General features: G+C 45.8%; 1 protein-coding gene across 6 annotated transcripts; it reads left to right on the forward strand.

Annotated features, from left to right (window-relative positions):
• IMPDH2 (inosine monophosphate dehydrogenase 2) lies at positions 1-25,077 on the forward strand. Of its 6 annotated transcripts, none has more exons than XM_053290746.1 (15): positions 1-79; positions 6,091-6,139; positions 6,469-6,570; positions 7,626-7,700; positions 8,519-8,725; positions 11,791-11,878; positions 12,444-12,643; positions 13,177-13,267; positions 14,641-14,736; positions 15,221-15,292; positions 20,952-21,095; positions 22,591-22,735; positions 23,237-23,380; positions 23,988-24,071; positions 24,789-25,077. In XM_053290746.1, exons 3-15 carry the CDS (start codon positions 6,529-6,531, stop codon positions 24,808-24,810), a joined length of 1,410 nt encoding a protein of 469 aa, XP_053146721.1. In that variant the 5' UTR covers positions 1-79; positions 6,091-6,139; positions 6,469-6,528; the 3' UTR covers positions 24,811-25,077. The 6 variants fall into 6 exon arrangements, with proteins under 6 accessions (XP_053146721.1, XP_053146722.1, XP_053146719.1 ...); XM_053290747.1 differs by lacking the exon at positions 1-79 and adding an exon at positions 110-197; XM_053290744.1 differs by lacking the exon at positions 1-79 and adding an exon at positions 513-801 and having other exon boundaries at positions 23,988-24,119.
• The last annotated feature ends 675 nt before the right edge of the window (positions 25,078-25,752 follow it).

Here is a 25,752-nt window from a genome sequence, read left to right on the forward strand (position 1 = left end):
AATACCAGAGCAACTCATATACTCTGTGTCGTCAACTTCCGGGTTCACATTGAAAACTTATATTTGGTCTCCTTGAGCGGTAAGAAGCAATGCCCTTGCCCATAGCACTCCACAGTCTCCAGAATCCTCAGAAACAAAAGGTAGCAGACAAGACAGCAGGAAGCTGTGCTCTTCTTAAATTCAGGTCTTATTGGGAGGTATGTTTGCTTGTTTTGTTTTGGGGACTAGGACTTCAAAAAAAAAGTTTTAAAATTCGCCCTGCCAATGCTAAAGTGAATAAAATTAAGAACGTAATATGACATAAAACCTGAGTTAGAAAGAGCAGCATAAACTGCGGTCTTGGCTGCTACACTGCCAGCAGGACACGCTGCCGGTGCCCAACCAACGCTGGCTGCACCAACTTGTTGCATTTGCCTGAGCTCCTCTCACTTCCACCTCGGGGCGAGGCCAGGCGGAGCACTAAAAGCACCGGAAGTTACGCCCCGTGTGTATCAGGTCTAGCTCTTTCATCTATGGAGCAAGGAGGTGGGGCTTGCCACGCGCGCTCTCCCTCTTGTCTCTCGCCGCGCCGACACTTGAGTCTCTTGTTGCGAGTGCGCGGCCGGTGGGTGAGCAGTGCGCGTGAGGGAGAGGGGACCACGCGGCGAAGGGAAGCTCTCGCGCGTGCTCTTTGCTCTGCGGGCCGGCCAAGCCGAGCACAGCCATGGCCGATTACTTGATCAGCGGCGGCACCGGCTACGTCCCGGACGACGGGCTCACAGCGCAGCAAATGCTCAACTGCGGGGACGGGCTCACCTACAAGTGAGGATATACCGCGGAAGGAATCTGATGCCTGATCTGGGCTGCGGGGTACAAGCAGGGCTGGCATTACTGTTATTGATTATTGCAGCAGCAGTAATAGTGAATACCTTTGGTTTTTAACTCCTGTTGTTAGCCAGCTTGAGTTTTCGTATGGTTGGAAAGGCGGAATAAAACTACGTTGTCTAACAATAGAGAACATCCCGCCTTTCCAGTCACATGAAAACGCACCGCGGCTGCAAACGGGTTAAAGACAAGCCGACGAACAAGACGTGATTGTTAGTCTCTGAAGCATTGGGTAATTCTGCTTGTAGCCCCGTGAGCTCGCCCCGCTTTCTCCCAGCACACTGCAGCTAAAAGGGCAGAAAGGTGGTGGCTCCCAGCACAGCGTCCCCCTCTCTCTGTGTGGCGGCCGCCGCCGGAGGCCCCCTTGTGTCTCTCTTTAGACTGAAATCCTTTGGGACGGGGATCCATTTTCTTACCCCTTTTGCTATGTAAGCCACTGTTAGAACTGGGGGCAGGTGGCATAAGCATAGTCTCTCTTCATTATTGTCATTGGGGAACTTTGCCCCCGGCTCCCTGAAGTGGAAGAGGATTTTGCCGTTGGGGGTCCGGATGATGGCTGTTGTATGGCAAGGCAGATGCCAGCCTGTCTCCACTGCCACTTGCTGTTTCTCTATAGCTTTATGGAGGTGTGGCGAGACCTTCAAGCTACAACTTCGGAGAGCCCCCGGCAGAGCCGACCCCTTAGCCCAAAGAGCAGAAAATACTTATCCTTGCTATAAGCACTGGCTGTACCAGAGGACCTCCTGGAGCAGACTTGGTGCCCTGGTCTGTTATGTAAACCTTTCTGCTCCAGGGTTTGCAGAGAATGCTGTGGAGTAGACCTGCTCCCACATAGTGGTGCAGACTGAGTCACTTTCTCTACTGAGCACTAGTTGAAAGGAGCATGTTTTCGAAGAGAGGCTATGGAAGAGAGGCCTGTCCATTATACTGGGTGGGGTAAGCAGGATGGTCCTGCCTGCATGGGTCCTCCTGGCCAGGTTTCCCACCTCTTGTGCAAATTGCTCCTTAAAGCACATGGGTGAAAATCTCACTTGTGTCATGATTTTTTTTTCCTCCTTCCCCCTTGTCCTCCCATTCTCCTTTGACATAATTTCACAGAATAACCATCCATTATGTCTTGGGTGCTAGTGATGATATTTCTTTCCAAAAGCCTGTGGACTCCATGGACTTCTTAGGGCAGTTTGTGTGTTAACTTTTGCCTGGCAATTCTGAACAGCTTTAGTTTCAGAAAGGCGAACTTCCCTGTGTGCTACTGCCACCCTGACTTTCTCTGCCTTTTACTACAGATCCTTAATCGGGTCTCCATCTGAAATAATTTCTCTGTTACCCTTATGTGGGCATGGGCCAGGTTACTGAATCACCTCTTGTTCTATATGGCCAGTCTTGGTGTATTCAGTCCTAATCCTTCTGATAGTCTTGTACAAAGTGCTAAGAAGTGAAGTATGTATTCTGGGTTTATACTCTGAACAATCTGTAACTATGAATCATGCTTGTCCCTGTTGAAACTATGTGTCTTGTCTTTAGGCAGAAGGGCCAGCTACTAGTCCTTCATCTGACTGTCTTGTGTTCCCTTCCCTCCCCCCTCCCCACTTTCTGGCCACTTTATCTTCTGGTGGAGGTTCTTGTGATCCCAGATTGTTTGCATATATGCTTCATAGGCACCTCCCAACCAAGCATGCTCTCAATATGCAACATGAGCTATGTTAGAAATTGCACTGGAAATAGTTCTTGCACTAGAAAGCTGATCCTTTTTCTTGGGAGGAGCGTTAGCTTACTTATAAATAAATTGTTTGTTTACAAACTTTGCAGTTGGGGAACTGGCTTCATTAGGAGAGATGTGAGTTGTCATCTTCTGCTCAGTGACAAATGCAATAAAGTACAAATTGGCGGGGAAGTCATTTGCATTGCAATCATAAAAACAGTCTCTTAGCTTCACATCTCCCTCCTCTGACAGCATTGTATCTTGTCTTGGATTATGATGCACAGGGTGAATGTCTGAATATTGCCATTTTTAACTTCAGGGGTGTGCTTTATGGAGACAGTGACATAAGACAAAGGTCAGTCTTTCTGCAAAAAATAAATGGACGCACATAGGACATCAAAATGGCACAGTGGGAGAACTCAGTCTCTGAAGATGCTCTGCTACTGACCTGAACATTGTCATTCTTTAAACCGCCCCACCCCCGAAAACCAGCAATAATATTGCTGAGCTAGAATTTATCAGCAAACTTGATTCTGTTTGCTTAGGACTCAGTTGAAACTAAGTTTTTCCTCTCCCGCTATATAGGGGTTAATATTAGCATAGCGAAACTAGGAAGATTCATTATCACTAATGATAGCACAGTCACTATGTTTATCCTGTATACTATGCCTTTGTTAGTTTTAATTTAGCTCTGATGTTTTAACTATTTTTAAATGGTTTGTAGGCTGAAATAAACTATTTAAGTTTCTTATATACATTTTAGCTCTGCATATAAATGTCACAGGCCCATTGTGTATCTCTTACATTTTATGGCCTTTTGACTTTGCTGTTTGCAACCCCCCACCCCGGCTTCTGGATTCATGTATAGAAATCTATCTGTCAGCTGAGGACAACACTTCATCCATCTGCCAGAATGGGCCCTAGTTCACACAAGTGTATTCCACAACAAATCTTCTCATCTCTAAGGTGTCGCAAGACTCACGTTTTTGTTGAAACGTATTTGTTGTCTTTGTGGTGGTTCCCCAGCTGAAGAATCATGTTAATTCCTCATTTATTATCTAAAAGCAGGGGTCCCCAACCTGTGGTGCTCCAGATGTTGCTGAAATACAACTCCCATCACCCTTGGCTGCAGTTTGTTGTGGCTGAGGATGATGGGAGTTCGGCAACATCTGGAGTTCCCACAGGCTGGGAACCCCTGATCTAAAACAGAACTGCCAAGGCCAGTTAAGAGAGGAAAGTGAGAAGCTCTGTTTTCTAAAGAAAGGAAAAGGTGTGGGAAGCATACTGATAGAGGAGGCCTATGCAGATGTATAAAAAGGTGTGAGGAAAGATATTAGGATTGGACAAACTAATGGAAGAGAACTTGATTGGCTATTGGCAATGACAGCAAAGTCCAACCTCCACAGCAGAGACAGTCTACCTCTGAATACTGAGTGTGGAAAGTGAACAAAGTGTGGCTACTCAGTCTTTGTTACTGGCTTGGAAGCATCCTTCTAAGGCATTTGACTGGCCATCGTTGGAAGCAGAACTCTAGACTAGATGGGCCTAGGCCTGGTCCAGTAAGGCAGGGGTTCTCAAACTTGGGGCCCCAGATGTGGGGCTACAATTCTTCATCATCCCCAGCCACAATGGCCTTTGTGGCCAACATCTGAGGGGGCAAGTTTGAGAACCCCTGCAGTAAGGCTTTTCCTAGATAGATCAAGTTTGCCTTGTACCTAGACACGATTAAAGTAAAGTTGTGCTATTGAGTCGGTGTTGACTCCAGGTGCCCACAGAGCCCTGTGGTTTTCTTTGGTAGAAAAGGAGGGGTTTACCCTTGCCTCCTCCCGCATAGTATGAGACGATGCCTTTCAGCACCTTCCTATATCGCTGCTGCCCCATATAGGGGTTTCCCATAGTCTGGGAAACATAGCAGCGGAGATTTGAACCAGTACCCTCTTGCTCCTTAGGCAAGTTACTTCTGCGATACAAATAGATGGAGGTGAATTACCAGAAGGTAAGTTTATTACCTATGTGTTTGACACTTAAGGAAGATAATAGACTTCCTGAAAAGATAAAACCATCCCATCCCATCCTGATGACTTAACCTGTCCCTCTAGAAGCTAGTGACGTGAGGATCATGGTGCTGCATCTGCCTTGTCCAGTGTGCTCTTTCCAGCAATAGCCAGCCAGGTGCTCTTGGGAAGCTTACAAAGCAGTGCGTGGAGGCAACAGCCCTTCCCTGCGTCCAGCATCTGCTATCAGAGGTGTGCTGCCCCCTGCACTGTATAGGGATGTTCTGTCTAGCTGTCATAGCTCGTAGGGCTTGATATAGAAATAACTGGCACACAGTAGGAAGGTCTCTGTGGGACTCCTGGATGATGCCCGTGTTAGGGGCAGGGTTTTGTTCAAACATCAACTAACACTTCCTATGGAACATTTGTCAGGGTCTTTCACAACAGACCTTCCTCGAAGGCAAACAGAAATGGGCAAGTATATTGCGGGATGGTTTGTCCTTCAGTGTCTAAATTCTGAAAAAACAGAGTTGCCTGGTGTACAAGCCTGCCTGGAAATCTCACCTTGTGACTGATAAATCTTTGAAGCTATGTGGGCATGAAGATACCTTATATTGTCAGACACTGGTCCATCTAGCCTACTGCTGTCTACTCTTGATTCACAGTAGTCCTGTAAGGCTTCTGGCACAGGTCTTTTCTTGCCCTTCGGCCATCGTTCCTCTTAATGGGAGGTGCTAGGGATTGAACCTGGGGCCTTTTGCCAGCAAAGCATGTGGTCCACCACTGACCTGCGGCCCCTCTCCTGCAAAAGATGAAAAATAAAGGCTCCAAACCGGTAAGGAGGAAGTTGGAATACGTGGAAGGCAATTGGTGCAATCAAACCACTGCTCCCCAGCAGATTTGTAGCCATCCCATATGTGTGGAGTACAGGTATGGCTACTCAGTGGCAAGGAAAGCTACTCTGCACAAGCTCAGTTGCAATCTTCATTACTTTTCCTGCAATCTTCATTACTTTTCCTGGGTCAAATCCTGGAATTGAAAATAGGCTTGAGGCTATAAACACCGGCTCACATTAAGGAGCTGTGCTTCAGGGTTGGAGGCATCTCTTGGATGATTTTGTGGTTTGCATGGAATCCAGGCACTAAGGTGCAACTTTGTTGTAACCTTTCTGATAATTTACAATCCCTACAAATTCAGACAGTTCCGTCTCTGCAGACTAGCTCCTTTGAATTCAATAGGCATGCAAGAAGGATGACATTGCCTTGAGTGTATATGGAGTTTGTGTACATGAGAACAGATCAGTCTGGTAGTTGGATTACTCCCGGATTTGGCTCTGGCAGTCTCAACCCTTCCATACTCTCTCTGGCAGGAATTGTAGTTCTTAGGCTCACAATATCTCACGTGGAAACAATAGCAACCTATTGCACTAAGTTGCTGTGAGGTTCCACAAATCGCAATATAAAGTACTCTTCATCTTAAGAGTGTGGTATTAAATTTCCAATAACATTTTCTCTCCTTCCCATTTTTCAGTGACTTTCTTATACTCCCTGGCTACATAGATTTCACTGCAGACCAAGTGGTGAGTTTTGTATATCGTCTGTCAAATGAATGTTGTGGAGCAAGTGCTTCCTTCACTCCATGAGAGATGCTAACAGAAAGTCTTACCATCTTCTGTGCTTTTTTAATCTTTCCAGTTTGCCTCTGTAATGTTGTGCAGGGCTGAGCAGCATGCATCCCTGTACCTCTGCTTTTTAGCATTAAAGACTTGCAGCTTTCATTAAAAACAAAACAAAAAGTTTCAAATGCCTGTGGTTACTTAAGAGCTGAAACAATGAGGGTAGTAGAATGCTTGAAAGGCTTAGAAATGAAATAGCATGTTATTTACAGCCAGACTTTTTGCATTTTAAGGACTTGACTTCTGCTTTGACCAAGAAGATAACCTTGAAGACGCCTTTAGTATCATCACCTATGGACACTGTAACAGAGGCCAGCATGGCCATTGCAATGGCGGTAAGTGAGGGTCAACAAGTGAGGGTGGTAAGTGAGCCCTTAGATTCAGTGCTGCTTACACTTTTTTGCAGAAGGAAGTTCACTGTCATTCAAGTTACTTGCAGATAATATGGAATCCCCTTCCCCATTGATTTAAAAAGGGTTTGGGATGAGGCTTGTTGAAATCAAGGGAGAGTTCCATGCTTGTGGGTTGTGTAGTCTTTTAGTTCATGCCACAGACTTATACGTGACCCCCCACACACACACACACAGTTTGTCCATACATTGCCTTTTACTGAAGGACTCCTGTTGGGAAAACACCAGCTAAAAGCTGAGCCTTTGCATATTCTTGAAGAGGTTTTTGCCCAGTCTTAACTTGTTTGTCAGGTTTGAAGCTTAGTGCATGATTGCTAGGACATGGATGTTAGCTGAAGTAATACAGGTTGAGTATCCCTAATCTGGACATCTAAAATCCAGAATGCTCCAAAATCCGGAAACCACCACGGCTCGTTGCGGCTGAGTGCCTCGTAACATTAAATCTGAATTTCATCTCCACTTAAAATGCCATGTTTGAGTGTAACATGACCAGCAACGTTATTGCATTGAAAATTTTCTTGCAATTAGTTTTCATTACATTTACAGCTACCTGTAGTTATCGTAAATTCAGTGCTTATTTGTTTTTATACTTTAAATAAAACCTTAAAAAAAAATACAGTGTACAGTAACCTTACATGTTTAGACTTGGATCCCATGCCCAAGATATCTCATTATAGTATGCAAATATTCCGAAATCTGGAAAAGTCTGAAAACCGGAACACTTCTGGTCCCAAGCAGTTCGGATAAGGGATACTCAACCTGTACTAGCCCCTTCCAACTTTGCTTTTGTCTTGTCTGTACCTCTCATAAGTCCTTAATTTTACACTAGCAGTTCTTAGCGGCACCCTTTCTAAGTTCAAGCTCTTTATAAAAACTGTTCCAACCTGTGAACGACTCTGTTAGACTTCTTTTCACCCCTTGACTGATGGCAGCAAGCAATACAGTTGTCGCACCGTATGCTTTCTTCTGTATATTCTCAGCTCACAGGCGGAATTGGATTTATCCATCATAATTGTACCCCAGAATTCCAGGCGAATGAAGTACGGAAAGTTAAGGTAAAGCTAACGTTTTGAGGAATGTGTGTATAAGCTGGTTTCACTGGGGAGAAGGGTCTGATGAGATAGCGATGTAGGACTGAGGTCAACACAACTCTTGCCTGTCCCTCAACCATAGTCACGGAGGCGTAGGCTGTTTTCCAACTCTACCCCACCCCCACTATACTTGGATTAGGGGAAATGACTGGGACACACTGCCCCCACCCCGGGAAGCCACCACTGCACAATTATGGTTTATCTTCCGGGTGCATTATGGGGTGTGTCAGATGCAAAAGCCAGGATGCCTCCTTCCCTGTACACCCTGTGGGAAGTCAGTCCCAAAGCTGGGAGCTTCATGCTTTTGCAGCTGGCTCAGAGCGAGTCACTGCAGCACAGCCGTGAGTATCCCTTGGCACACTAGTGTGCTGTGGCACACTGCTTGGGGAATGCTGGGCTACAAGCTCCCTCCCCGCAGCGGCACTTTCTCAAGCGTGAATTCCCTCCATACAGCTTCCGATTATGGTTAATGGTTAAATCTGTGCCAGTATTAGTGGTGATGAATGATAATCAAGGTCTGAAGCATGTATTGTTTTCCCCTTTGCTGATGGGCTCTAGCTGGCTACCGTGTCTTGCCTGTGCAGACTTGTACACTCCTGGCTATGTGCTGAAACTGGGAGGTGGGGGTTGGAAAGCCGCTCTGCTACTCTGCTGTAGTCTGTGCCCTCTGCCTGGAGGGATACACACACACACACACCCCTCTGCTCCCCCTCCAGATAGCTTCGTGTGGCTTTCCCCCTTTGTTGTTCAAAATGCTCTTTCCGAATGGTCTTTTGCTCCAGAAATACGAACAAGGATTTATCACAGATCCAGTCGTGCTGAGCCCCAAAGATCGGGTCCGAGACGTTTTTGAAGCCAAAGCCCGCCATGGCTTCTGTGGCATCCCCATCACTGACAATGGGAAGATGGGCAGCCGACTCGTGGGGATTATCTCATCCCGAGACATCGACTTCCTGAAGGAGGAAGAGCATGACCTGCCTCTCAGTGAGGTCAGTAAGGGTCTTGTGTTTTGGGGTGGGTAAGCTGGCAGGAGGTTGTGCTGGGACAGTTTGGGGGCCTCGGCAGCATTTTTGCACTGGTCAAAGAATTCATATTCTTTCTCTCCTCTCTCAGGCAGTGCAGTAGCATAGTGCTTGTTTTTGCAAGTTAACGGTCCTTTTCACTTGGCCGATTTTCTCCCCTTTGCACGACAAAAGCCTTCTGGGGTTGTCTCGTTGCCGCTGTCGTTGGGCATCAGGTTTCAGCACAGCAGCATTCTGCAGTGCCTTGGAAACTGGCTCTGTTCTCCTGCGCTATCTTTAGGTTGTGCTGATGAAACCTGGCGTTCTGCACGCTTCCCAAGAGTGGTCTTAAATCATCCCTAATTACCCCTGAAAAGGGAGTTGTGTGTGACATGCTTGCAAAAGAGCTCTGAGGAGCTGTGAACAGCTGAGAGAGAGAAAAAGAGAGAGTGAGCAAGACTGGGCTTTTTCCTTTGGCACCTGAGAATTAGGACACTGCCTCCTGTTAACCTTGTCTGTGTCTGGTGTCATGATCCTTGACTCCCTAAGGCCATGATCCTTGGATTGTTTACTTTGGGACGGCCACATGTGAAAGTCAGTGGGACTGACTGCTCCAGAAGTGTCTTGAAGACTATACTTGCCCAATGATCCTAAATGCAGTTAAACCAAGAAAATAATCTAATCCCTGAGCCATCTCCAGATGCCAACTAATATTAAGGAAGACCTAATTCTCACTGACGTGATGAACCTGTGTTTGGGATGATCACTTGAGGGCTCATGTGACAGAATACTCCGTCATTTAAAATTGAATAAACCCTTGCACCTATTGGGAAACTAGGTGTCGTGGGGATGTGTTCTAGTGCTCTCCTTGATCTGCTCATTTTCTGTACGTTGGGAAGTGTCTCAATGAGAGTGCGTTCCAGCATATGAGCCCCCATCTGCAGACTGAAGCCGTCTGATCAAGACACTGTTTTTGGTGAGACTGAGGCCACAGATGCTGATCATCTGGGAAGAAAATCACATGAAGCAAATCACATGACCCTATTAACTAGAAACAAGCCTCCCATTCTTCTGCATTGGTTTCTGAATTCCTGTACACTGGTGGGTCCCTTGGACATAATCCAGCACAATCCTGATCTTCCCCTTTCCACCCTGCATAAGAGCTCAGCAGGGAGGGAAGGCGATGCCTACAGCAGTGGTCTCTCTAATTTTTTTCATCTCTGTATACGGAATGAATTTTGTTCTGGGCGGCAGAATCAAGGCATTGTGTGCGCACATGCATTCAGAGTGAGGCCTTGCTAATTCAACCTGATCTAAAATTAACTGAGCGGACATCAGAAAACTTGTGAGCGCGCAGATGCCTTAGAGGGTACAGTGGCCTCCAGGCATGTGACTGAGGCTCATGCAGAGTAGAGACAGGATTTCCTTTTCTATGAGGAAAGGCTAAGACATTTTGGTATAACGGTTAGTGTCAAAATAGGACTCGGGAGACACGGGTTCAAATCCCCACTCATCCATGAAACTCACTTGGGCTAGTCACTCTGTCCAAGCCTAACCTACCTTGTAGGGTTGTTGCAAGGATAAAAAGTGGGGGAAGATGCCACTCCATGCTCCTTGGTAGAAAGGTGGAATAAAAAAGTAATAGGTAAAGAGGGGGTGGGGGTATGAAAGACTTTATTTATCTATCTATCAAATTTGTGCACCGCCCCAAACTTTTGTCTCTGGGCGGTTAACAATAGCATAAAACAAGTTAAAATATATACAAAAACTTAAAACAATTTAAAAATCACCCGCAAATTAAAACCTTAAAAATTTTAAAGAACTGAAAAAGCTTGGGTGAAGAGGTAGGTTTTCAAATGCTTTCTAAAAATTGTCAGAGATGGGGAGGATCGTATCTCAGTAGGGATCGCATTCCACAGTCTCGGGTCAGCAACTGAGAAAGCCCATCCCCATGTGGCCACCAGCCGAGCTGGCGGCAGCTGGAGACAGATCTCTCCTCGATGACGACCTCAGTGGGCGGTGAGGCTCATAATGAAGAAGACGTTCTCTTAGATACCCAGGGCCTAAGCCATTTAGGGCTTTATAAGTTATGACTAGCACTTTGTATTTTGCCCGGAAACCTATTGGCAGAATTACGTGGAGAAAATAGAGACACATCTCTCCTTCTCTCATAATACTAGAACCCCGGATCACCCAGTGAAATTGGATGGCTGCAACTTCAGGACAAACTAAAGAGAGTAACTCATACAATGCATAATTCAACTGGTTGAACTCAAAACCACAATACGTAGTGCTGATCACTGTCATCAATAGCTCTAAAGGTGGATTAGACAAATGCACGGAGAAGTGATCTGTTGACAGCTGTTAGTTGTGATTGCTGAACGGAGCCTCCATATTCAAAGGCAGTATGCTTCTGAATTGGGGTTGCTGAGGTTCAACTGTGAGGAAGGGCAGTTGCCTTCATGCTCTTCTTGTGGTCTTTCCAAAAGCATGTGGTTAGCTGCCATAGGAAACAGGGTGGTGGACTAGATGGATCTTTTTAAAAAAAAAAAATTGTACTGGTTGGTGGGGGTATTTTTGTGTGTGTGGTGTTTTTTTGGTGTGTTATGATTTCATGTGTGTGGTGTGTTTCTATGGGATGTTTTAATGTTGTGTTGTGAGTTCCCCAGATAACAACTAGTTATGGGGCGGCTAACAAAGTTGTTGTTGTTCTCCTCATCTTTGGTATGCTCCAGCAATTGAAACATTCAGAGAGTTCACAAAAAAGGGTCAGATATATGTTTGCACTGATTATTGAGCGGTTAGAGAAGTCAAACAATGGAGCCACAGTGGCTGCCTGAGTTGCCCTGATTGTGACTTCTGGACTATGATATTGCTTTGTATCAAAACTTCTCCCCCACCCCAAGCTGTCAAAACCTTTTCCTAATGGTGTTGTTTATAAGATATGCTCTTGCAGCCATCTTTATTGTTGGAGACACAATCTGAAGAGACCATACTCTCTGGCCTGGCCTGGCCAGGCGTAAAGGATTACTTTGCTCTTTGGCTTTTCCTAGATCATGACCAAGCGGGAAGACCTCGTTGTTGCACCTGCAGGAGTTACGTTAAAAGAAGCCAATGAAATTTTGCAGAGGAGTAAAAAAGGTTGGTGGAAGTAACTGGCTAGATGAGTGGCTCATCTGTGACTTAGTGCAACAAACAGCAAACTTGGGTTTATCCTGTGTTTTAACTTTGTTCCTTGATAGGCCAGTTGTGAAGTATGTTACTTCCTGCCTTGGGGCATGGATTCTATCAACTTCTGGAATAAAAGGCTGCCATGTCAGCATGTTCCAGATCCAGAGTATCCTCAAGCCTGTTGGCCTTAGATATATTGTTTATAACTGTGGCTGAGGATTATGGGAGTGGTAGTTCAAAACAGCTGGAATGCCAAGGTTGCCTACCCATGATTGAAAGTGAGAAATATCATGGGTTCAGATAAATAATCCTGTTGTCCCTCCAGGGGATAAAAGTCTAAACATCATTATAGTCCAATGTACCAAGCTTTAGACTTGGGCCTCTGGACTCAAATCCCTGTTCAGCCATTTACTTTCTTGGTGGCCTTGATCCAAGTTACAAGATCTCTCAGCTTGAGTTTCCTCATCTGTAAAATGGAAAGAATCACAGCCATAACTCAGCAATAACTCTTGACATATTGCTTGTTTGTTTTAAGGCAAACTACCAATTGTTAACGAGAAGGATGAGCTGGTGGCCATAATTGCCCGCACAGATCTGAAGAAGAACCGGGATTACCCACTGGCATCCAAAGATGCCAAAAAACAGCTGCTCTGTGGGGCGGCCATTGGGACTCATGAAGATGACAAATACCGTCTTGATCTCCTGGTGCAAGCGGGTGTGGATGTCGTTGTGCTGGTGAGTGGTAGAGATAACTGGATCATAGAGTGCATTGGGAGGATGCCTAGTTAGCTGGGTATTTTCATAGAGTAGACATGGATAGTTCTATAAACTGAACAACTATTTCCAGATATCATGTTCTATGGGATTATGGATTGCATTATTGAATGCTGTTCATTTTTATTGGTGTTTTATTATTTACTTCATTTGGAATATCATCTGCAAACACACTGTAGACTAGCAAATGGGGAAAATATGCTGCATTGAAAAGTAGAGTATAAGGTCACTCAGTTCAGGCTTCACAGACCCCTTTTATAAGACGAAACAAAAATAACCGCTCTATTAGCAAAAGTCAAAATCAGTGTAGAGAAACGCATTAGACAGCAAGTCAGTCCAGTTCTAATTCAACATTACTTGCTAGCTGGAGGAAGACGTTTGCCAGATATTCATAGCGAGTTGCTGTGGAGCATCCTGGTTGAGTTTGCTTTGCTGATGAGCCTCTTGCAAATAGTAATACAGGATTTGGGGTCTTGTTCAATTTCCCCCCTCAGGATTCCTCTCAAGGGAATTCCATTTTCCAGATCAACATGATCAAATATATCAAGGAGAAATACTCTGAACTGCAGGTCATTGGAGGCAATGGTAACAAGACATTAATTGTCATTTTAATCATTGGGTGATGTTTTGGTGGGGTTGGTGCTCTGTTCTTTGTATCACTGAAATAATTGATGTGCTTTTAGTAAACTGCTTTGCTTGTTACCCTGTAAAACTGAGACTGTACATGTGAATTACATGGTGAAGTCACTTAAGAACTTAGGCTCATTGTGGGGTCAGCAGCATCTGTTGGCTACTAAGAATTAGTTTGATGGTAATCCCCTTGTGTGTTGAAAGTCTCCTGTAGTGCTCAAAGTCCTGTTAGGTATTTAGGTGTCTGCCTGATAATCCACCCTCTGTTCAGCCTTTAGGACAGGCTGCTGCCCTGCTCCCCCCACCCCCGGCAGCTGTTTTTGGTCTACAGCTTCCATAATCCCTAACCAGAGTGGCCAATAGCCAGGGATTATGGGAGTTGTAGGCCAAAATCTGCAGGAGGGCTGAAGTTGATCAGCCCTGCTCTAGGATTTAGAGGAAGAAGCCTTTTGATGGAGTTTTGAGTTGTGGCAGCGTGGCCCCAGTGCATAATGCAGAACTGGCTTTTGGAGCCGAGGGCTTAAATCCCAGATCAGCCATGGACTTACTGGGTGCCCTCTGGCAATCAACTGGCTCTAGGCCTCACTTCCTCATCTTTAAAATGGAACTAGGAATTTACCTCTCCACACTTACTATGAGTGAGATAAGAAGAACCTGGTTACCATCCAGATTATACAACTCTTATTTTGTTTGTATTTATTTTTAGGGATATATCTAGAAAGAGGTTTGATAGGTAATGCTGCCCTCCCTGCCTCCCCGCCCCCCGGTGACAATATCAGGGGGAAGGTCATTTAATTTTTAAAAGCAGGGCTTATTCTTGAATTTCAGGATTTGAGGAGACTCTGGTGAATGCAACCACTGGCATTTCCATATCGCAGCCTCCTATAAGTCTATTATGCTATAAGCCACAGAAGCCATCAGGACATGTTCACGCCATACAACAAATGTAGCAGAGGTCAAACACACAACATGTCATAACTATTTCCTTATCTCCCCCCCCCCACACACACACATTAACAATGTAAAGCACCTTGATTGTGTAGAATGCTTCCCTGTTGAATTAATGTAAAAACTCCAGATAAGTCACCCCTGTTTTTATGAGGTTGAGATTGACTTGGTCAAGGCTACCCAGCCAGAAATGGAATATGAACCCAGCTTTCTAGCAGAAACAGTGATGGCTTCCTCCGTTCCCTGAAAGCAGGGTATGTGTAAAACCATCCCCACCTACCTAAAAGAGCCTTTGGGTGCAAGTGCAAGGTGTTTGGGTGGTGGTTTATGTGGGGGCCAATTTCCTATCCCACGTCTAATATTTTCCCCCTTTCTCCTAGTGGTGACAGCAGCTCAGGCAAAGAACTTGATCGATGCTGGGGCTGATGCCCTGAGAGTTGGCATGGGCAGCGGCTCCATCTGCATCACGCAAGAAGGTAAAGGGAAACAGGGCACATCATCAATCCATTCTCCTTCCCAGTGTCTTGTTAAGAACCTGAACTTACCCTGCAGAGGTGCTGGTCCAGATGTGTAGAGATCAGGGGGGCCTAATTCCAGTCCACGGATACTGTTTAGCTGGGTTTCTAAGCGTCTGCCTTGCCAATAGTGCAGTGGCTGAGAAGACGTTGCAGCCCCTGTGAGTGACCGGGAGAGGGGGGAGTCAAACAGTGAGTCTGCAGCGGATTGGTTATGTGTAAAGTCAACGTTGGAACAGGGAGGAGAGGTGTGCCGGGTTGCCAGGCCAGACCATGGTGTCCTTGGATAAGGTCATTGGGTTCATCCCCTTCTGCAGCAAGTGGAGCTCAGGCCAGCTGCACCATGTCAGGTGGCATGGGGGCATTGCATCACTGCTCAGGGTGCCCTCTGGTTCTTGCTGCTCTTCTCTTCCCTCTAAATTATATGTGTTTTTGTCTTGTTCAGCTGCTCCAAAGATCCCTCCAGACCTAAAGTCCCACAGCCCCAAATGCCCTTCCACAGTCACTGGCACCTATAGTAAGTCATTGCCCCCTTCCCAAACCCCTAATTCTGTGTCTTGGAGCAAGGCTCTGATTGGCTGCCAATTGCCCCTTCTGCCCCCCCCCTCGCTTGTTTGAGAATAATCTAGCTGTAGACGCACTTGGGGTTTTGTGGCTTTGGATACTGGTTATTAAAGCTAAGAAACTTTCCGATTCTGTGTCTTTCCTAAAGCAGGGTTCTAATATCCTTTCTGGAACCTGTTGAAGCTCTTTTTCTCTCCTTAAATCCAAGACTGGCATTGAAAAAGATTCCCTCGCCTACTCCCTTCCCCTTTTATGGGGAAAGGCACCATAATTGCTTGCACATGAGAGAGCACTGTGAATCTGAAGTCAAAATAACTAAATTGCATTTTTATATGAAGTACAAAATAGGTAAAGTGCAGTCTTTAGAAGGTCTTCTTACTAGTTTGGCTTCTGTTGATGAAAGTGTGCGAGCTGTGGAATAACTAAGAGCTATTGTCATCAAGCACACTTGTAATGTGGAAGGGATTGTTGGTTGGTTATGCAGTCAGGCTCCGTGTAGGATAGCCTGGGTATTTTCCTTACAAAGTTGCAGGAAAGGTATATTACACCTAGCATCAGCATTTTGTACTGCTGAATTGCTCTGTCATATAGGAAGTTTATTTAACGTTAAACTTAAATTTACTGTCCTCATTGTTGGTACATTAGACTGCCCCCTCCTTTCTAGAAATCCTTTTAAATGCTTGAAAGCATGGGTCCTTCTATGTCCCTCCATATGTACTAGGGTCCTGTCTCATTGTTGTAAAGGATCCCCACAGTTGGCACATGAAAAGGACATCAGCCCACTGCTCTGCTGCTACACAAGTGATGGAGTTATGGATAAGAGTCTTCTATTTTGAAAATGTAGATTTTCTTGGGGAAGAGGTCACAGCCACTTTCTTGGGACACTCTCATTTGTGTACAACAGGGAATGCAGGTGGTAGTTTTATAGGCATCCCGTGCTAAATGTATGTTGTTTTCTGTATGTTTGGCCTTCCTGATAACAGCTACAGAATGATCTACTTCTATACAGAGTAAAGTTAGCTGCAAATACAAAGTGGTCTTTTAAGGGAAATCTGTAATTTCAGATAGCAGCCTGGTCGAGAGATGTGTAGCTTTTCAAATGCAGAATACAATTCATTCTCTTGCATGGAGACAGCAGATTTTATAATAGTCCAGATAGTCAAGGTCTCTGTGTTTTAACTTATGAGTCAAGATTTTAAAGAAGAGGCAAAAACAGCAAGCAAAGTTCACCAGGTTGCATATTCAATTCTTTCCCACGTGCACATGTCCATTCTTTGTATCCCAAATACTGGTAGCTCAAGGTTATAGATGTTATTTCTCTGGCATGCCTTTTTGAAGGTCTTTCTACAGATTTGCAATCAGGATATTGACAGACTGATCTTGTGAAAATATTGCATTGTCTATTTTTGTATACTTTAGTCTCTAATGCCAACATAGCAACAATTGTGCCTGCCATATCTATGGTACAGATGGCCCTTGTTATTCGTGGGGGTTCTGTTCCTGCCAATTTCCATGGATAACGAAACTGTTGATAAAGAAATAAGCACAGTACCTTGCTCTTCAGCTCTCCAGCAATGTACCCCCAACTTCTAAATCCTCCAATTTTTGTTCCTTTTTGAGGTTTATTTTGTTTTTGTTTTTTGCAGAAAAGAGCCACAAAATGGCTCAGCACTACAAAATGGCGGCAGGAAATGACATCAGAAGTCATTTCCGGCCACTCAAGAACTGTGGATAGGTAAAAATTACCCTATTTTCACCCCACAAATAAAGAAACTGGGTCCCTATGACACAACCATGGGTGCCGGGACTGTGGTTAAGATGGGCCACCTCTATAACGTTAACCTGGCTGCAGCAAGCTTGCCTTCTAATAGGATGCCATGACCAATGGAAGGACACACACTTGAGCTGTATTTTGACACTTGATAATTTCCCTTCTTACATATTGAATAAGCATTCCCCTTGACTTGCACCTCCATAAGCCTGGTCTTCCATGTTGCTCTGAGTTTGAACATAAAAACAGCCCTGCTGGATCAGGCCCAAGGCCCATCTAGTCCAGCATCCTTTTTCGCATAGTGGCCCACCAGATGCCGCTGGAAGCCTACAGGCAGGAGTTGAGGGCACACCCTCTCTCCTGCTGTTACTCCCCTGCTACTGGTGCTCAGAGGCATCCTGCCTTTAAGGCTGGAGGTGGCCCATAGCCCTCCGACTAGTAGCTGTTGATAGTCCTCTCCTCCACAAAGTTCTCCAAACCTCTCTTAAAGCCATCCAGGTTGTTGGCTGTCACCACATCTTGTGGCAGAGAATTCTACAAGTTGATTATGCGTTGTGTGAAAAAGTACTTCCATTTGTTGGTGCTAGATTTCCTGGCAATCAATTTCATGGGATGACCCCTGGTTGTAGTGTTATGTCAGAGGGAGAAGAATTTCTCTCTATCCACTTTCTCCACACCATGCATGATTTTATAGACCTCTATCATGTCTCCCCGCGGTCGTCTTTTTTCTAAACTAAATAGCCCCAGGTGTTGTAGTCTTGCCTCATAAGTAAGGTGCTCTAGGTCCCTGATCATCTTGGTTGCCCTCTTCTGCACCTTTTCCGGTTCTACAATGTCTTTTTTTTAGATGTGGTGACCAGAATTGTATGCAGTACTCCAGGTGTGGCCGCACCATCATTTTGTATAAGGGCATTATAGTATCAGCAGTTTTATTTTCAATCCTGTTAGTAATGATCCTTAGCATGGAATTGGCCTTTTTCACAGCTGCCGCACATTGAGTCGACAGTTTCAACAAGCTGTCCACCATGACCCCAAGATCCTTCTCCTGGTCCGTCACTGACAGCTCAGATCCCCTCAATGTATACTTGTAGTTGAGATTTTTCATCCCAATGTGCATCACTTTACACTTGCCAACATTGAACCACATTTGCCATTTTGTCGCCCACTCATCCAGTTTGGAGAGATCCTTTTGGAGCTCCTCACAATCCGTTTTGGATTTCACTACCTGAAAGAGTTTGGTATCATCTGCAAATCTGGCCACCTCGCTTGAAAAACCACTTTTGGCATTAAGATCAAAGAACCTAATATCTGTGAAATAATCCAAAAGAAAATAGGTATATGTATACAAACCATTTCTCTTTCTTTCATTATACCTAGCATCTTGCATCTTCACTTATTTTCTCTCCTTTCTGCACCTGTACAGCTCCTTAGACTCTCAAGGAATACAAAATAGGTTACTGTAACAACTCATCAAATAATAATTTATCTCATTAATAAGATCTTTAGTTGTTAGGTCCATATCTATCTGAAACGTATGGATGTTTGACTGCAAACCTTGATTGGATTGAATTGACCTGTGCCTGAGAACTGGCTATCTTTCCATACTGTCAGAGCAAAAGTTCTGTGAAACTCAAGTTTGCATACTCTTCTGGTGGCCTGATCAATAAATATCTTTAGGGTCAGAACCATAGTTCTGCACATGTACTTCTATATTGTAGAGTTCAAGGTACACAGGGTACAGGGTCTTGGGAAACTGGGTTGGAAAATATTTCTTCCCAGTTTCTAAGATTGGGAACCCCTAAAGCAGGGCTTCCCAATCTTGAATCCCCAGATGATGATGGACTATAACTCCTATCATCCAGTGTTCCCTCTAAAAGGGATTCCCAGATATTGCTGACTACAACTCTTATAATTCTCAAGCGAAAGCCATTGCAGCTGGGGATTCTGGCTGTTGTAGTCAACACCTGGGAATCTCTGTTAGAGGCAACACTGCTATCATCCCCAACCACAATGACTGAACAAAACTCCCACTATGGGCTGCCTATGTAGTCCAACAACATCTGGGGGCCCAAAGTTAGGAACCCGTGCCCTAGAGAATTACTGCCAGCCAGTGAGATGGTGAGGCCTAGCTGACTTGATCTGTATAAGGCACTTCTCTTTATGTCAGATATTAATATGACCAATAGGGTCACTGGCTGCTATGGAATGCCCCAAGCACCCAAGGATCTCCTATCAGTACATTGCCTCTTTTATTCAGCAAGACTCTATGTGTTAATTCCCAGACATCTCTCTTAAAGGAGATTGCAGGCTTTAGGACAATGATAGATTGGCCCTATAAAATACTGGATTTACCTGTTTTGTATCTCTTATTCTCTGGAAATCAAAACGGCCCACAACAGTATCTTATCAAATTACTGTGATAAATATCAAACCCTGCTTTGGAAGCTGACACCTCTTGTGTGATTCTTGATGTTGGGAACTGGGATAGTATGACTGTCTCGGGCTCCCTGTCCCTGGTACCAACATGCTAATTCATAAAGGGCTGGTCTCAATGCGGAATGCACTATAAAACTCAGTAATATTTGCATAACCTGGTTCCTAGTTCAGTGTGTGGGATGTGTTTTCATGAGTATTTATATATTACTCCCTAGGCTTGGAGCCCTTTGACACAGAAAAATCTGCTCTCAACATTTTGCAACCTTGATGTTGCTCGGCAAAAGCGAGACCATCTCTTTAGCACTAATGCGGTTTCATCTTCTGGCTGGTAGCCCATTTCTCAGCTGAGTTCCAGTTCAATGCAGCTGATTTCAGTATAAACAGACCTCCCACCAGCCCATATTGGGCTGCCTCTGCCAAACCTTAGAAACTGGAGGGGAGTGAAATGGCAGCTGGTGCAAAAGCAGATTGTGTTGGGCTCAGTTTCCTAGTGAAGCCCAGCGCTGGCTTTGGCAGTACAGATAGCGAACCTGAAACCCTGCATTTAACAGGAAGTTTGCACTCTGACTAATCTTGCATGGTCATCATCTCATCTAGTACACTGGACTAACCATGACGGAGGGAGAAGCCTCCAGTGAGTTGTGAAGGGGGAGAGTGTCCTCTTTGGGGGAAGGGGCTGGACTCCTGTGACAGAGTTCGTGCATGTCCTTGGCTGTACAGTGTGCATCACTTTTGGCCTCTACTGCATAGAGGGAGACAGCTAGAAAATCTGAGACAGATTATTGGTGGCTAAGCACATAAGAGCCCCTGTAGTCATGTCCATGTGTTCTACAGGACTCCTTCTTTGGGGGTGTGGGGGGGTTCTACTTCCTGGTTTGTTTCATGCCCAATTTTAGCTATAGATGGAATCTTTCTTTTGGGTTGGAATCATTCCGTGTGTTGGGGGGTAGCTGGCTTGTTAAGGACTCCCATTCAAGCCTCCATGTGCCAACCACCAGGGGCAAACAGGGCTTTTGTAAAGCTCAAAGTGTCTCTAGCATTCTGGCTGGATGCCACAGGCAACCAGGGGTCAGTGGCTCCTATGACCGATCAGTGCACTCGCATGGACTTTTATTTGCTCTGTGGGCTGTCGCCCCCTGAGCTGTGCCAGAAGCTTTCCTCCCTCACTGGAGCAGCACGTTTGCTCCCCAGGGGCATTCTGGGCTGACATCCTGGAGGGTGCCTCCCCTAAGGCTAACTTGCTTTTCTTGTGTTTGTGCTCAAGGGAGGAGCAGAAAGATGCCTTGCACTTTCTGGCTCTCAGTGTTCCGGGTGGGGAAGGAGGTCTTCTCCCTACGAAATCTGCTCTGGGCCAGACATTGACCATTTCTGCGTCTTCTCTCTCTTTCTGTCTCTGTGAGTTTAGTCTTAGCATGCGGGAGGCCTCAGGCCACAGCCGTGTACAAAGTGTCCGAGTACGCCCGGAGGTTTGGTGTGCCGGTGATCGCAGATGGCGGCATCCAGACTGTCGGGCACATTGCCAAGGCTCTTGCACTTGGCGCTTCCACAGGTGAGGTGGGGAGTTTGGATGGGTTGCTCTTGGCACCTGTAACCATAATTGCTGTTGGGAAGCTCTAGCATTTTGGGGTGCTCCAGTACCAAAGTAGTATTGTTACATCAGGGCACACTAAAGAGGGTTCTAAAGGACGATGACAACAACAAATACAGGTGAAACTCGGAAAATTAGAATATTGTGCAAAAGTCCATTAATTTCAGTAATGCAAATTAAAAGGTGAAACTGATATATGAGACAGACGCATTACATGCAAAGCGAGATAAGTCTAGCCTTAATTTGTTATAATTGTGATGATCATGGCGTACAGCTCATGAAAACCCCAAATCCACAATCCCAGAAAATTAGAATATGACATGGAACCAAGAAGACAAGGATTGTAGAATAGAACAATATCGGACCTCTGAAAAGTATAAGCATGCATATGTATTCAGTACTTAGTTTGGGCCCCTTTTGCAGCAATTACTGCCTCAATGCGGCGTGGCATGGATGCTATCAGCCTGTGGCACTGATGAGGTGTTATGGAAGACCAGGATGCTTCATTAGCGGCCTTCAGCTGTTCTGCATTGTTTGGTCTCATGTCTCTCATCCTTCTCTTGGCAATGCCCCATAGATTCTCTATGGGGTCAGGTCAGGTGAGTTTGCTGGCCAATCAAGCACAGTACACTTTATACTTTTCAGAGGTCCATCTAAGAAACATCTGAGAAACCAGGTTGGATAAGGTGTCTCGATGCTTGAAGGTGTGTGTATGTGCATGTAAATACTTCATGTTTGCCATGGGGGCCATTTGTGTAACACTGGTGTTTCCTTCAGCACTGGTCGGGCTCAGAAATGTGTGCAGTTCCAAACCTGCACAGTGCCTCCTCCCAGAGGGGACAGTACTCCTCCTCCTTCCTGGTTGCCCATACGACAGAGTGTGGGGATCGGTCCGATAAGCACAAGCGACACAATTTGCCCAACCAGCTTTAGTGCTGCTAGAGGAGGTAATTTGGGGGCAAGGGTATTCTTTCAGTGTTTTCTGTAGTTCTGGTTTAGAACTAAGGCGTTATGTCAGCAGCACAGACAGCTGCTATGCAGATGTGTCCCAGGAACTAGTTTTTCAGATTTTTTCATAGTGAGTCTCTAGAACTGAAAATCATTCATGTTTCTCAAGGGAGGAACCAGTTAGGCGTGTAACCAATGTTGTGCAGTTGTTCCTGGTCTGGACAGATGAGGAGTGGGGTGGATTGGGGCTAGGTGAGCTTGCAATGCCTTTGCCCTCTCTTTAAAAACAGAAGGAAAGAGCTTGTTCCAGCACCATCAAAAACCAAATCATGGTAAAGGGGAGGGACTGGTGTGCACAAAGACAGTGGTCTATGCTTGCCTAGGGAGTATCAGTATTGAGCTCTCCAAGCCCTTGACCTAGGGGGAGCTATAAATAAAAACCAGTCCATCTTCTTTTTACTTCCCTTTGCATCTCCTGTTGTTGCTTTGCTTTCTCTGTTGGCTCTAGTGATGATGGGCTCCCTTCTGGCTGCCACCACAGAAGCCCCTGGGGAGTATTTCTTTTCCGATGGGATCAGGCTGAAGAAATACCGGGGTATGGGATCGCTTGATGCCATGGACAAGAACCTAGGCAGCCAGAACAGATACTTCAGGTAGGAGGGGTATGGCTTGCACTAGGGATGTGCACGGAACTGGCGATGGAGCAGGGAGGGTGCTCTCTCTCCCCTACCACGCGCCCCCCTCGCCACATTTCCCCCGCTGGTGCTGTGATTAAAAATGGTCCCGCGGGGGGCAACGTACCTCCTTGCCGCTGTACAAAGCTGAATTGTACAGCTAAAATAACTAAAGCAAATTGAGCATAATCATCATAAACCCTGATATCCTGCTTCATCATTATTGGGTTTCTACCCCTTGGAAGTTTGCTGGAACTTTAGCCTGAATGTATTTCAGAAGCAATCAAAAACCTGCTTGGGCAGGGATTTGATGGCCTAGGTGACAGTAAAGGAGAACCTACAGTATGCATTTCTTGATTCTTTTATTTGCCATGGGGAGGCGGTTTGGATTCTCACACCACCTTGGGAAAAAGAGCTGATTGTCTGAGTAGCCCCGCCTTTGCAGTTCTCTCAAGCCTTTTTGTTCTCTGTGGTTCTCAGTGAGACTGATAAAATTAAAGTGGCACAGGGCGTCTCTGGTGCCGTTCAGGACAAGGGCTCCATCCACAAGTTTGTGCCATACCTGATTGCTGGTATCCAGCACTCCTGCCAAGATATCGGTGCCAAGAGTGTAACGCAAGTGAGGTAAGAGCATGGACGGTCGTTTCTTGCCCCATCCCCACCCGCTTTGGATCTTACTTGATGTGGCAGCCATGTGAACATGATGGAACAATGGTGCCTTTAATGCCTATCAACCAGGACACCAATTCCCCTTGTGAGTTAGCTTGGGTTGGTCCAGCCATGGCATACTTGGGAAGGTGTATTACTTACAAGCTCTAAATAAGCATTGGTTGCTCAGGAGCAGGGATGGGCAACCCAAGCCCACCAAGTTTCCCCCTCTATAAAAGCTGCTGCTGTCCTGCCCACCCTCTTCTCCTCAAGTGGTGGTGGTGTCTGCCAGTCAAATGGAGTAGTAGGCAAATCTGTGATGGATATGACTCAGCCCCTGATCCTTACACTATCTGCTTCAGTCAGGTGCGAAGCTCCTCTCTGCCTTTTATTTGCTAGGGGGCCCTACTATGTGGAAACTAGTTGCGGCTGTGCTGTTCACAATATATTCCTTGACTTGAGCAGGCAGTTTGCCTGCCTTGGTTTATGGAGTGCTGAAAACGCTATCCTGTGTTATACCCAATTTGCCGCTTTCTGTTGAAGTTGAGGGACGCTGCCGCAACCTTCTGCCTTTCATCACCAGGGCCATGATGTATTCTGGAGAACTGAAGTTTGAAAAGAGGACGACTTCTGCCCAAGTGGAAGGAGGAGTGCATGGCCTCCACTCGTAAGTTCTGTGTGCAGGGTTGGCCAGACGGTGCATTACCTGCCATTGGTAAGGAGGATCGCAGCAGGCAGAAAGACTCAGTGTGGCTCCTGCTTTTGACTAGAAATTGGTTTACATCTTGGTCTGGGTGTCGCCTGCCTGCCTGCCAGCTACTTGCAATCCAGAACCAACCCATTGCCAGTGTTAATGAGTGCATTAATGGTTACTGTTAATGCACTCATTAACTCAGTGTTAATGGGTTTATTTCCTGAGTGCTGGAAGGTGCCTGAGAGGTGGTACTCCCAGATGTTGCAGCAAGGGCAGCCCGGCTATTCGTTTCCACTTTGGATGCTTGTTAGTAGACCCTGCAGCCGGCCTCGCTAGCACCATGCTGTATTATTCCCATCTTACAAGCACAAGTGGAAGAGATTCTGCTTGTTCAGACTCCATGGGTGGTTCTTGTAAAAGCAGGGGGTGGGCTGCCTCCCGCCACCATGACTGCAGCTTTGCAATACTTCATGTAGGATTGACGTGGGTGATGTATCCTGTTAATGGTCATGCTTTTGCTCAAAGCGGTGGTCTTCCATTTTAAAGGAGGGTGAAGGGGGTGTGCTGGCACTGCCACCATCTTGCCCCAAGTAATGCTACTGCTTCTCACAAGCCTTTGAGGGAAAGTAAAGCTTGTTCCTTTCACAGAGTAGCAAGTGACCTCCATTTCCTTTCCTTCCTTTTGCCTAGGTATGAAAAGCGCCTTTTCTGATGAAGGTCCCCAGCACCTTTCCAGGGCCTCTTTGCCCTGATGTGCCTGTGCGGTCATGTCCATGAACTGTTCCCTTCACAGAAGTGCCATTTTGCAGAAGGGGTGGAGCTTCCTGTAGCTCTCCCTGGTTCATCAGCTGCTTTGACCAAGGCTGAGGAGAATGCATCAGCCTCTTCCAGAGGAAGTCCTCTTATTTGAACGAGGCTCTCAAGAGGGGCCCTATATGTGTATGTTGTGTTTTACAATAAAACAGAGGAGAGAAGGTCATTTCCAAGATCTTCCTGGTGAAATTTAATGTGCCAGGCTTCAGCCTGTCCTTGCCCCAGGCAACTTGCCGAGGAGGATTAGAGCAAGAATTCTCAAATTGTGTTCTAGTGAGCCTCCCGCGTAATTTGCGTATTATGTACATTGGCTTGAAAATAATTTTTGAGCAGAAGAGTGACTGCACATTTTGCTCCATAACTCTACTTCTACAAGGGTTAGGGCTTAGCTCCCCCCGCCCCTTTTTTTAAAAATGAAAGCTGAAATATGGGCAAATCTGGATGAGATGCTTACAATCTGGGTGGCATGGCAACTCTACCTGCTAGGGACTTTTGAGAAGTCAGTGTGGTTTTTCCCACCCCAGCAGAGCCCTGACTTGGCAGCCTATCCCCCCGCCCGCCCCCCCCACACACACACCTGCTCTCTTTGGGAAGTCGTGTTTCTGGATCATTATTAGTAGTTAAGATTAGTCTTTGTGGTGACATGTTTTTGGCATTGACTGAGCAGTGAAATGCATTCCTGGGACACAGTCAACATCCAGAATCTCATCATGCTTCCATATCCAGCTCTTTAGAAAAATAAAGTTGTCCCTGGCAAAATACATAATTGTGCTATTGGGGGAATAATGAAAGCAAACATTATGTGCTGTGTACTAGAGGAAATGAGAATGAGACATGGCAG

This window comes from Hemicordylus capensis, chromosome 2 (genome assembly GCF_027244095.1).
Source record: "Hemicordylus capensis ecotype Gifberg chromosome 2, rHemCap1.1.pri, whole genome shotgun sequence".
Taxonomy (NCBI): domain Eukaryota; kingdom Metazoa; phylum Chordata; class Lepidosauria; order Squamata; family Cordylidae; genus Hemicordylus; species Hemicordylus capensis.